This window comes from Marmota marmota, unplaced genomic scaffold (assembly GCF_001458135.2).
Source record: "Marmota marmota marmota unplaced genomic scaffold, marMar, whole genome shotgun sequence".
In the NCBI taxonomy this organism is placed as follows: domain Eukaryota; kingdom Metazoa; phylum Chordata; class Mammalia; order Rodentia; family Sciuridae; genus Marmota; species Marmota marmota.
Window position 1 is genome coordinate 38,065,948 of NW_026000026.1, and position 13,725 is coordinate 38,079,672.

Consider the following 13,725-nt stretch of genomic DNA (forward strand, 5'->3'; position numbering starts at 1 on the left):
TTAAGCTAATTATATTTACATAACCTTATAATTTAAAAAGAGAATTAAGAATAAATAATGGGGTCATCATTTCACTGACTCTCATCCACTTTCAAAACAGCAATTGTCTGGCAAATTATTTCCATCCCCAAGCAGACTGAAATAAAAGTGAAATTATGGGAAACCTGTGATAGTTTACTAGTAATAGTATGCTCTTAATATTTCAATCCTGGGAATGCTTGGTAATCAAGAAAACATTAATAGACTAACATTTAAAACATATTCTTACTTGAAGTACATTATAGAGTACATAAATAATAGGTAAGTTTGTGAAGAAACTAAGATCCATCTATTATGAGATACAAGTGTTCATTTAAAGTATCTCCTTCACTTTTTAAATAATATTTTATTACAGTTGAGTATATAATTTTTCATTTGTAATGTGAAATTCTTTATTGTAAAGACAGCTCCTTCCTTTGATGACAAATGGCATCTACACTGCCAGTGTTTATTCTGGACTTCCAGCACTGGATAAATCCTAATTCTTGAATCACAAGTTCCCATCTATATTTCTAAGATAGTGATTGTATAATATCTGCGGTTTCTGTTGGATCTCGCTGCATCAGCATATCTGGTAATCTCCTTCCTTTAAACTGCAGAAGACTAAAGTGGTATTCCTGCTGATCTCAGAACTTCTGATACACTGAGTTCAGGGTTGTCTTCTATTGGGGAACACTGTCTTAACTATAGTAACCCTGTGGTAAGTCATAAAAGTCCAGTAGGATAAGCCCTCTAAGTTTCATCTTCTCTTTTAAAGTTGATTTTTACAATTCTAGGTCCTCTAAATTTCCATATATAAATTTTAAAGCCAGCTTAGTTATAGAACAAAAACTGCTGAAATTTGATTAGGACTCCTTTGAATCTATGAATAAATTTGGAAAGAATGAGTATCTTAGCATTACTGTGAGTTTTATATTTCATGAATAATATCTCCATTTATTTAGGTTTTCTTCTATCTCTCCCAGCAAGGTTTTGTAGTTTCCAGGAGAAAGGTCTACTACATCATTTGTTAGATTCATCCCATATAATCTGAGAAAAACTGTAGTTTTTTTAATTGCTTCCTTTCCAACTTTTGTCTTTTATTTCTTTTACTTATTTTATTGTACTAATTTGGAATTCCAGTAAAATACTGAATGGAGGTAATGTGAATGAAACTGTATTTTCCTGTTCTAAGTGTTAGAAAAAATATTCCATGTTTCACCAATAAGTATGATTTTAGTCATAGGTTTTTGGCAATTGCCCTTTTATTGGATTGAGGAAGTTCCTCCCATTTCTGTTATTTTGAAGTTTTTATAATAAATAGAAGTTGAAAAAAATCATATGGCTAATTAAAACAAATTAAAAAATTTAAAAATCTATGGTATCAGAACAAATATATTTTTTCTCCTTATTTTGGTAATACAGTAAATTATATTGGTTGATAGTTTAACAATTTTACTGACATAATTCATATGCCATAACATTTACCCATTTAAATCAAGTGTTCCATTCAGTGGCTTTTAGTATATTTACAAAGTGTGCAACTTTCTAATTTCAGAACATTTTCATTACCTCAAAAAGAAACCCCATACTCATTAGAAGTCACTCCCCATATCCTTCCCCCTTTTCACTTGCAACCACTAATCCACTTTCTGTCTCTATGGATTTCCAATTCCAGGCACTTAATATAAATGGAATCATACAATATTTAGCCTTTTGTGTCTATCTTCTTTCACTTAAGTTTCCAAAGTTCATGCAGGCTACAGTATGTATCAGTATTCCCTTCCTTTTTATAGCTGAATAATGTTCCATTGTATAAATATATCACATTTCTGAAACTATTACTGATATATTTAAATTTTAGAATGTGATCAATCTATATAAATATATGCAAGCACATATGCAAGTAGTAAGGTTGTCATTGAAAATGTTATTAATACAATAGGGGTTAAAAGACCACACAAATTACATCTGATTTGCAGATACCTATAATTATTTTACACACTTGAACTTTGAGAATATAAGTAATCTGAATACTAAATCAGATGGGAGAAATATCTTCTATAGTTTTCAAAAGACATAGCATATCACATTTTTTATCTATTCATCACTTGATGGGCATTTGGGTTATTTGGCTTTTTAACTAATATAAATAATGCTGCTATCAACATCTATGTATAAATTTTTGTGTGAACACATCTTTTTAAATTTTCCTGGAAATATCCTTAAGAGATATGGAATTGGTGGGTAATATGGCAACTCTTATATCTAACTTTTTGAGGAACTGACAAACTCTTTTTCAAAGCAGGGGTGCACTGTTTTTACCTTCCCAACAGAAATTCCTAAGGGTTTCAATTTCTCCAATCCTCACTAACACTTGTTATTTTGTTCATCTTTTTGATTATATAGCCAGCTAGTTGGATGGAAAGTAGGATATCATTGTGGTTTTGATTGTATTACCCTAATGACTTCTGATGTTGAGAATATTTTCATATACTTATTTGCTACTTGTATATCTTCTTTGGAGAAATGTCTTTTAAATCCTTTGCCCATGTTTTCTTATTATTAAGTTAAAATATATTCTCAAGGGATACAAGTCTTTACTAAGTATATAATTTGCAAATATTTTTCTTTCTTCTTTTTTGATGAAAACAATACCTTTATTTTTTAATTTATTTTTATGTGGTGCTAAGGATTGAACCCAGTGCTTCACATGTACTAGGCAGGCACTCTACTGCTGAGCCATAACCCCAGCCCTATTTTTTCTTATTCTGTGGCTTGCCTTTTCATTTTCTTTCTTTTCTTTTCTTTTTTTATTTATAATCAGGGATTGAACCCAGGTGCATTTAATTACTGAGTCCCAAATCCCCAGCCCTTTTTTATATTTTATTTAGAGAAAGGGTCTCATGAGTTGCTTAGGGACTAACTAAGTTGCTGAAGCTGGCTTTGAACTCACAATCCTCCTGCCCCAGACTCAGGAGCCATGGGATTACAGGTATGAACTTTCTTGATGGTGTTCCTTGAAGCACCAAGTTTTTAATTTTATGATGTCACATTTAATTTTTCTTTTGTTGCTTGTACTTTTGGGGTCATATCTAAGAAACCATTGCCTGATCGAAAGGAAATAATAGCATGGGCAACATTCATCCTGTTTCATTAACATGTGTCAAAGCATGTCATAGGTCTTGACACACAGAACAGAGGAATATCATGAATAAACATTTGTTGATATTTTTGTTTAAATAAAAACAAAAAGCTGAGAAATTTTCTGAAAGGTACTCTAATGTGATAGAACTTTCATAATGAAAGCTTAATCTCTCATAGATCCAGACAGAAAACAAACATTACTACTATACAAAGAGCTCACAAAGTATTTTTAAGAAATGTATTGTTGAGTCAACCTCTCTATATCAGAGAAAACATTTGCTATTTGTTTTTTTGGGGATTGGTTGACTTCACTTAGCATTATCTTCTCCAACACCATCCATTTACCTGCAAATGGCATGGTTTTGTTCTTTTTAATGCTGAGTAAAATTTCATTGTGTATAAATGCCACATTTTTTAAAATCCATTCATCTACTGAAGGACATCTAGGTTGGCTCCTCAGTTTAGCTATTGTGAATTGTGCTGCTATAAACTTTGAAGTGGCTGTGTCCCTGTAATATGCTATTTTTAAGTCCTTTGGATATAGTCCAAGGAGAGGAATAGCTGGGTCAAATGGTGGTTCCACACCCAGTTTTCCAAGGAATCTACATACTGCTTTTCAAACTGGCTGCACAAACTGTTGCAGTCCCACCAGCAATGTATGAGTGTACATTTTTCCCCACGTCCTCGCCAACACTTATTGTTGTTTGTCTTCATAATAGCTGGAGTGAGATGATATCTTAGAGTGGTTTTGATTTGCATTTCTCTGATTGCTAGAGATGATGAGCATTTTTGGGATAGGGAGGGAAAGCATAGGATGAATAGAGGAATTCAAGATAGGGAAGAGGGGTGGAGGGAAAGGAGGGGGTAGGGGAATAACAAGCATGGTGGAACGTGATGGTCATCATTATACAAAGTACATATATGAAGACTTGAATTGGATGTCAACATACTTTATATACAAACAGAAATACAAAAAGTGTGGTATTTATGTGTATTAAGAATTGTAATGCAAAAGAAAAAAAAATAATGTTACCTTAGATTAGGTAGAGGGAAGTGAGAGGAGGGGAAGGAAGGGGATGTGGGGATAAAAAAAATAGTAGAATAAAAGAGACATTATTACTGTATGTATGTATGTGACTGTATGACCAATGTGATTCTACAATATGTATACTCAGAAAAATGAGAAATTATATTCCATCTATGTATGATACATCAAAGTATATAAGTGCATTCTACTGTCATGTATAACTAATTAAAACAAATTTTAAAAAAAGAAATGTATTGTTGTTTAAATATTTTTTGGTTAATTCAGTGAAGAACTCCAAGTGAAATAAAGGCAGGAGTTTGGAGTAATGTATTCATTCATTAAATGCAGAATTGGTTATAAACCAAGGATGATATTTTTTGAACTATATCATTTCAAGTGTGAGGCCCAAAGAAATAATCAAATATGCCATAATATGCAAGAATGATATATTTTGAAAATTTTCATTTGAAAATAATTTTTCTCTTACAGAACAGTTGAAGAAACAATGCATCCTTTACTAAGATTCACCTATTGTAAACATTTTGCTCCATTTGCTTTATAATGTACTATCTATACACACATTCATTCATTCATACACACATACACATAATATTTTTTCTAAATCATTGAGAAGACATTATATATATTATGGCCTTTTACCCTTAGAAACTTCAGTGTAATTTTTCTAAAAATAAGATATTTCCCTATTCATCCCAATACAGTTATCAGCCTTAGTAAATTTAATGATTATATAATTCATTTTTACTACTCATGTTCCAGTATTCAAGCTGAGTTAATAATGTGTTTATGACATTCCCCCCTCTCATATATAATCCAGTCTAAGATCAGTTATTGACATTAGTTGTCATTGTTGCTTCAGTATTGTATAATCTGAAATATTTGTGCAGCCTTTGTCTTTATGGCACTGACATTTTTGGTGAATAGTCCCTTTTTTCTTTCTTTTCAGCATGTTCCTCATTTCTGACTTATTTGATGTTTTCTCATGATTAGGTTCAGGTTATGTACATCTAGACAGAATACTATGTATAAATTATGTTGTATTCTTCTCAGGTTATCACATTCAGAGGTACATACTGTCCATTTGCCCCTCAATGGTGGTATTTTGATCACACAATTGAGTTGTTTGTTGCCTGGATTCTCCATTATATAGTTCTTATTTCCCCCACAACTAATAATAAATCTCTAGAGATAAAACTATAAAACAGACTATTCCTTCTTGAGGAAGAATTTTTATTATTACATTTTTACTCTTGTTATAAAGAGTGGCCTCTACATATTTTTAAAAAATCTAATTTCACTTATTATACTTGAATAAGTTCCATGCCATTTAAAAAATCTATTTTATTCCAGTAGTTCACATACACTGAGTATTTATGAAAAACTGTTCATTAAACCATCTACTATCTAGGATATGGGACAATATAGTTTTAAAATCCAACTGGTATCAAAGCCTTGATTTTGGTTCCATTAAAAATAAATTTCTTTGCCTTATGCTATAGAAACTAAATTAAATTATATAATTATAAGACTATTCTTTTTCAACAAAATGAGATTAAACCCCTATCTCTCACCATGCACAAAACTCAACTCAAAATGGATCAAGGACTTAGGAATAAAACCAGAGACCCTGAAAAAGTAGGCCCTAATGTCCATCATGTGGGCTTAGGCCACAACTTCCTTAATAAGACCCCTGTGTCACAAGAATTAAAATCAAGAATCAATAAATGGGATGGACTCAAACTAAAAAGCTTCTTCCCAGCAAAAGAAGCAATCTGTGAGGTGTATAGAGAGACTACATCTTGGGAGCAAATCTTTACCCCTCACACATCAGATAGAGCACAAATCACGAGGGTATATAAAGAACTCAAAAAGCTAAACACCAAAAAAAACCCCAAATAACCCAATCAATAAATGGGCCAAGGACCTGAATAGACACTTTTCAGAAGATGATATAAAATCAATCAACAAATACATGAAAAAATCTTCATCATCACTAGCAAATAGAGAAATGTAAATCAAAACCACTCTACGATTTCATCTCACTCCAGTCAGAATGGCAGCTATTATGAATACAAACAACAATAAATGTTGGCAAGGATGTGGGGAAAAAGTTACACTCACACACTGTTGGTGGGACTGAAAATTGGTGCAGCCAATATGGAAAGCAGTATGGAGATTTCTTAGAAAATTGGGAATGGAACAACCATTTGACCCAGCTTTCCCTCTCCTCGGTCTATACTCAAAGGACTTAAAAACAGTATACTACAGGGACACAACCACACCAATGTTTATAGCAACACAATTCACAATAGCTAAACTGCTGTGGAACCAACCTAGATGCCCTTCAATAGATGAATGGATTAAAAAATGTGGCATATATACACAATGGAATATTACTCAGCAATAAAAGAGAATAAAATCATGGCATTTGCAGGAAAATGGATGGAGTTAGAGAAGATGAAGCTAAGTGAAGTTAGCCAATCCAAAAAACCAAATGCCAAATGTTTTCTTTGATATAAGGAGGCTGATTTATAGTGGGATAGGGAAGGGGACCATGGGAGGAATAGATGAATTCTAGATAGGACAGAGGGGTTGGAGGGGAAAGGAGGGGACATGGGATAATTAATGATGGTGGAATGTGATGATCATTACTATTCAAAGTACAGGTATGAAGACACGAATTGGTGTGAATATACTGTGTATACAACCAGAGATATGAAAAATTGTGATATATATATATATATATATATATATATATATATATATATAATTGTAATGCATTCTGCTGTCATATATAAATTTTAAAAAAATTACATAAAAAAGAATATTCTTTTTAGAAAAAGAAATTTGAGGAAGAATCTAGCTATCTTCAAATTCTATATGGATTCTGGTCAAAATAATATTGATTATTACTCATTCTTTTCTGAGCAGCATGATTTTGAGATGAGCTTTAATTCAAGGCTTTTAACTTGAATTACAAACAACTAACATATAAAATACTCAAGTGGCCAAGTAGCTTTAGTTTCTGAGTTTGGCAGCAAGGATAAAGCAGGGAATTTTTAGAAAACCGGGGGGAAAGTTGTTGCTCTTGTTTGTGGTGTTTTGAACTTTAAAAATAGTTTTTAAATTAAAAAAAAATAACTTTTAAAGATATTTCCTTACTCATTTTGCTATCATGACTATCTTATGGAAGAGCATATTTCACAAAGCCTCCAAAACAACAATTCTTTCACAGAAGCCAGGAGTCTCAGATATAGAAAACAAAGGGGTAAGTCCAAGTCTTATTCTCTTAAAAGGAAAATGAATTCTGCTATAGCTCCCTATCTCTTTCAAGTCTAGCTTATCATCTATAAGTTTGTCTTACTCATAATACAATAACATTCCAGTGTTTATGGGGAAAAAAAGGATTTTATTTTTTTTTTAAATTAGCAGAATTCAGCAGCCAAAGCATTAGAATTAAAATTATTTTGTTTTTCTGGAGAGCATTTGTAGTCCACCAATCCAAAGGAGGAAAAAAGGGAGAGGGATTAACTCTCTGAAAGGAAGGTCAAAAACATAATTTACAAGTGAGGCAAGGGAAACAGCTGTATCTGCTGGCCCAATAAGACTATCAGCTGAAGACTTTACCAACAATATAAAAACCACATCTACCAGATGTCAAATGATACAACTGGAGGTCAAACATGTTTGGGTTCACTGTTCTCTCCAATTTCTTTATAGTATTTCATGTTAAATGATAAGGTGTCTTCCACAGACCACCAGCAGGGATAATAAAAACATTTCCACACAAGATACCATGACGGTACCCCAGCAGACTGGCCTTAGTGCTGAAGCATATCTCATGCATGTTCTTTTGTTAAAAAAAGCAATCTAATCAGGATCAATATGTTAAGTATGAGAGAAACTTAAATGGCTGCAAATCATTCATATCCTGATAAACCACTTGTGTTGTTAATCAGGCTTGTTCAATATAAATCTTATGAGATCACCATTATATGTACAACCCATTTTTTATCAAAATAATCTTATATGGTGCATGACTATACATTTACTCTTTATTTGTTAATGATTCAATCTGTTTCAGATGGCTTATGTCAGAGATTTCCTTACTTGATCTTTCGAAATATGTAGAGTAAATCATTTCTTTTAAAAAGAGGCTGCCTGACTTCATAGTTTTGCAACTGAGGCATTTTAATGTCAAGTAAATGGCATGTGTCACAGCTGTTTCTAAAAATGTTATTTACAAGAAGAATATGAAACTGATATAAAATAAATTCCACAAATTATGTATTTTACTCACAGGCTCAACCATCATGAGTCCAGAGAAGCGAAGCAACTCAAGAATTGATACATGGACACCTATGTAATTGTTATGACTCTCTGAGGCATATGGTGCACAGAGGCAAAGCCCTCTGACTTCACACAAAGAAACCATTCCAGGTCATCCCTGAGGACACCAGAGCATAAGCTATGTGGTAATTGGAAGCATGTCAGCCACCTCTGCTATCAACATGCAGAGATGCTTTCCAGGGGCTAATCTTACATTGCCCCAGTTTCCTTTATCTATTCCAACACTCTTTGCAGAATCATCCATCTATGTCAGTTCATCAGTTTTATTTTCATTTTCTTTTCCTAATTCCCAGTTTCCTCTTTGCCAACTATTCACAATGGGCAAAGAGGAGCAAAGTGGAAAAAGACAGGGTTTTTTTTTAATCCCCCTTTCTCCTGAAAGTAAAAAAAGATCTGCTGTTTTTCTTTTGAATCATTAAGTGATCTTAATGTGATTTGTATAAAGTTCACAGAGCTATTGCCCACAAGAGGTAAAAAAAAATTCATCTATATCAACTTAACTGGTTAAAGGTTTATACAGTGGCTATCAGGCTTTCAGGTTGTGGCCCAGTCTTTCCCACTTACCTTGGCTTTCCCATCCTGGGCTGACATATATCCAACACACATACTCTCTGTTGTGTGGCTCCACAGAAATTCCACTGTGTGAAAGAGACCACAAATAGGCACATTCAGATCACAGATGGAAAATAAATCTTTGCTTTTTAATAGAACAGTTAAAGATAGCTTTATATTTAACATACTCAGTTCCCCACTTTCCATTTGCTCCTTCATAAATGTCAAGATGATTTAGTGCTCAAAACTGTGTAATGCCATTTATGTGAAATGAAAAATGTATTTTTTCTTGTCAAAAATTATGATTATTACATGTAAAATAAATGCTCTTCTGTTTGAAACATAACATTAAACATATATACACTCATATATACTATACACAATGATTTAGTAAATGTAATATTCCATAGCATAGATTCTTTTAAAACACACACACACACACACACACATACACACCAGGTCTAGGTTTCTAATATCATTCAGTAGGAAAAGAAACCAGGATTCCTGGAGAAAGGCTGTTTCCAGAGCTGGGACAGAGAAAATGTAAAATGAATTTTAACCATCTTGTTGTAGAAAGTAAAAAAATACTCAAAGAATGAAAGAGACTCATCAAAAAGAAACAAGGGTCAGCTTAAAGGGCTCCCACCGGCCAATCTATGTCTATGAAAATAAATGTGAACCAGGTGTAGTGGCACACGCCTGTAATCCCAGCAACTCTGGAAGCTGAGGCAGGATCACACATTCTAGGCCAGCTTCAGCAATTTAGCAAGAACCTGTCTCAAAATAAAAATTAGAAAGGTATGGGGATGTAGCTCAGTGGTAAAGTGCCCCTGGGCTCAATCCCTACTACCCAAATATGTTTTTAAATTAAAAAAGAAAGAGAATAATGTATTATAATCACTGTTCAAAATAAGAACCAAAAAGCCCATACTGGTCCAAGCAAATAAATGAAAAAAAGGCAAAGATAAGGTCTTCCTGGCAGAAGAAAGCCAACTAATAAATAAATACAGAAGAAATAACAGAGTTAGAAAAATCATCATGGTTGCTAAAACTAGTGGGTAAAGATTTGAAGAGGGAGAGGTTATTTACACCAAAATATCTCTTCACAAAATTCATATTAAATATAAAGTGGCAAACTGTAAATTCACTGTGAAAAAACCAGTGGACTCCAATTTAACCAAATGATCAAAGCTAATTTGGCCAATTAAGGCACAAATGTGCCTTTAGAAAAGACACATTGAGACACATGGTGTTCTGCCAAAAACACAGAACCAGAATTTGAATGAGGAAACATCCAATAACCTGATCTAGCAACACTCTACTCAATATCTTGTTTTAACTAACCTCAAAATTGTCAAAATCAAAAAATACAAAGGAGGATGAGAAGCTGCCCTAGTTTAAAGACAACATGACACTAAATGCAAAATGGATTATATCCTGGACCAGGGTAATGTAGCAGATATTAGAATGGACATTTTTGAGAACATGGCTGGCATTTGAAATGGCTAGATAGTAGTGTGGAATCAATCAATATTAAATGTTATGATTTTGATATGGGCATTGTGATTATCTAGAAGAATGGCCTTAAGAAATACACACTGAAGTATTAGGAATAAAGGAGTCAAAATTGCCATTTCACTCTGAAATAATTAAGGAAAAAAATGCCTGTCTTCTTCTTTCTCTCTTTCTCCCTACCTCCCTACCCTGCTCCCTCTCCCTCCCCTCACCTCTGTGTGTGTGTGTGTGTGTGTGTGTGTGTATAGAGGAAGGGAAAAAGGGAAAAAAGGGAATGAATGGGGAGAAATGAGAATGTTAGGTAAATCTGGGGGAAAAAATCATGGGTGCTTTCTGTTCTATTCTTGCAACTTAAATGTAAGTAAGAAATTATATTTAAATAAAACGTTACAAAAAGAAAAATTCAAACACAGAAATCCACATGAAATTGTGAACTTCAAGTATATTCTTTCAAAATACTAAATTTTTAAAGTTTTGATGTACTTTCCAACAAAAATTTCTGAAGTTACTGATAATAAAACTAAATTGCTCAACACTAAGCCCTCTCTGTCCCAGGCCATCCATCTGTTTATTTCTGAGCTAATTATGCTTAAGACAAGTGTTTGAGTTGAGACACAACTGTGGGATTAGCAGTCCTAGACTCTGAAGGCTTTGCCAGACATGTGGGGAAGAAAGAAGCACTGTGTGGCAAAACTGAGTTCCTCAGATAGATGGTTCATTCCCTCATCATTAATTAATTATCAAACCTGCCAACGTGCTCAACAGACGCTCGTCAGAGGAGTGCAGGAAAACAGCATCACGCAATGAACCAAGTTCTCCTCACCAGATGTTTTTCTTCCACACACATCTGCTTTGAACTTCAAAAATCTTAAAGTCCAGAGCAAGGTCTGGGATATTTTAAATTGCCTAATAGAGTAAAGGCACTCAAGTCTTAACTGAAGCTCCTCATAGAGTAGTAATAACGAACTGTATTCAAATACAATATTAAGGCATTTCTAAAATTATAATTTCTTATTTTGTCGCAAATATTAAGGTGAAAACTGCTCAGGAGGTAGACAAAAAGAAACAAACAAAAAATGCCTGGAAATGTAGTCAATAAAATCATGAAAGCAGAGGATAAAAACACTAGATTTTTTTTTAATCAGGTAATGAAATTGTAGCAGCTATCAAAAGCCTTCCAACCAAGTAAAGCCCAGGACTGGATGGATTCTCAGCTAAATTTTACCAGACCTTTAAAGAAAAACTAATACAAATCCTCCTCAAATTATTCTAAGTAATAGAAAAGGAAGGAACACTGCCAAATTCATTCTATGAAGCCAGTGTCACCCTGATACCAAAATCAGAGAGATACATATCAAGGAAAGAAAACTTCAGGCTAGTATCCTTGATGAACATAGCTGCAAAAAATCTTAATAAAATATAGGCAAATCACATACAAAAATACATTAAAAAGATAGTGTACCATGATCAAGTGGATTTAGTTACAAGGATGCAAGGCTGGTTCAACATATGCAGATCAATAAATGTAATTCACCACATAAATAGAGCTAAGGACAAGAATCACATGATTATCTCAATAGATGCAGAAAAAGCATTTTAAAAAGTTCAACACCCACTCATGTTTAAAACACTAGAGAAACTAAGGACAGAAAGAACTTACTACAACGTTGTAAAGGCTATTTGTGACAAACCCAAGGCCAACATCATACTGAATGGAGAAAAACTGAAAACATTTCCTCTAAAAGCAGGAACAAGAAAGGAATGTTCACTCTCACCTATTCAAGATAGTCCTTAAAACTCTATACAAAGCAATCAGGCAAGAGAAAGAAATTAAAGAGATAGAAATATGAAAACTATCTGCACATAACATGATCCTATATTTAAAAGACCCAAAAACTCCACCAAAAGACTTCTAGAGCTAATAAACATATTTAGTAAAGAAGCAGGACACAGAATCAACATATATTAATCAATTGCTTTCTTATACTCCAATAATAAACCTGCTGAAAAAGAAATTAGGAAAACTGTCCTATTCACAATAACCTCAAAAAATAAAATAAAATACTTTGGAATTAATCTAATGAAGGAGGTAGAGGAATTCTAAAATGAAAACTACAGAACACTAAAGAAAGAGACTAAAGAAGACCTTAGAGAATGGAAAGACCTCCCAATGTTCTTAGACTGGCAGAATTAATATCATCAAAATGGACATAATACCAAAAGCAGTATACAGATTCAATACAGTCCCTACAAAATACGAATGATATTCTTCACAGAACTAGAAAAAGTAGCAGTAAAATTCATATGGAAAAATAAGAGACCCAGAATAGTTAAAGAAATCCTGAGTAAAAAGAACAATGCTATAGGCATCATAATATTGGGCCTCAAATTATACTAAAGGGCTATAGTAAGCAAAACAGGATGGTACTGGCACCAAAACAGTCATGAAGAGCAATGGAATACAATAGAAGACACAGAGACAAACCTACATAAATACAGTTACCTGATACTAGACAAAGTTGTCAAACATGTTGGAGAAAAGATAACCTTTTCAACAAATGGTACTGGGAAAACCGGAAATCCATTTGTACAGAAATGAAACTTGACCCCTGTCTCTTGCCCTGTATAAAAGTCAACTCAAAGTGGACCAGAAGACCTAGGAATTAGACCAGAAACTCTGCAACTGCTAAGAGAAAATGTAGGCCCAACACTCCAATAAGGAAGTTGGTATAGGAACCATATATACCAACTTCCTTAACAAGACTCCTAATGTGCAAGAAAGAAAACCAAAAATCAATTAAGTGGGATGGCATCAATTTAAAAACCTGCCAAACAAAGGAAATGATTAATAGTGTGAAGACAAATCCTACAGAGAAGACGATTTTTGTCACTTGCTTTTAATGCCCAGAATAAAGAAAGAACTCAAAAAACTTCACACCAACCCCCAATGCCACAAATAATTAATAAATGGGCAGAAGAATTAAACAGACACCTTCTCAAGAGAAAAAATACAAATGACCAACAAATATATGAAAAAAATGTTCAATATCTCTGGCAATTAGGGAAATGCAAATCAAAACTACATTGAGATTTCA

General features: G+C 33.4%; 1 protein-coding gene across 8 annotated transcripts in view; it reads right to left on the bottom strand.

Moving 5' to 3' along the window:
* The window catches only part of Tasp1 (taspase 1), a 275,265-nt gene that overhangs the window by 19,907 nt on the left and 241,633 nt on the right, over positions 1–13,725 (bottom strand). For all 8 annotated transcript variants that reach the window (XR_007350527.1, XR_007350526.1, XM_015482972.2 and 5 more), the window contains one exon: positions 9,128–9,201. Coding sequence is in view for 6 of the 8 variants with exons in the window: in XM_015482972.2 (XP_015338458.1) it covers positions 9,128–9,201 (74 nt within the window). In the remaining 2 variants the exon portion in view is untranslated. The remainder of the gene's footprint in view (positions 1–9,127; positions 9,202–13,725) is intronic.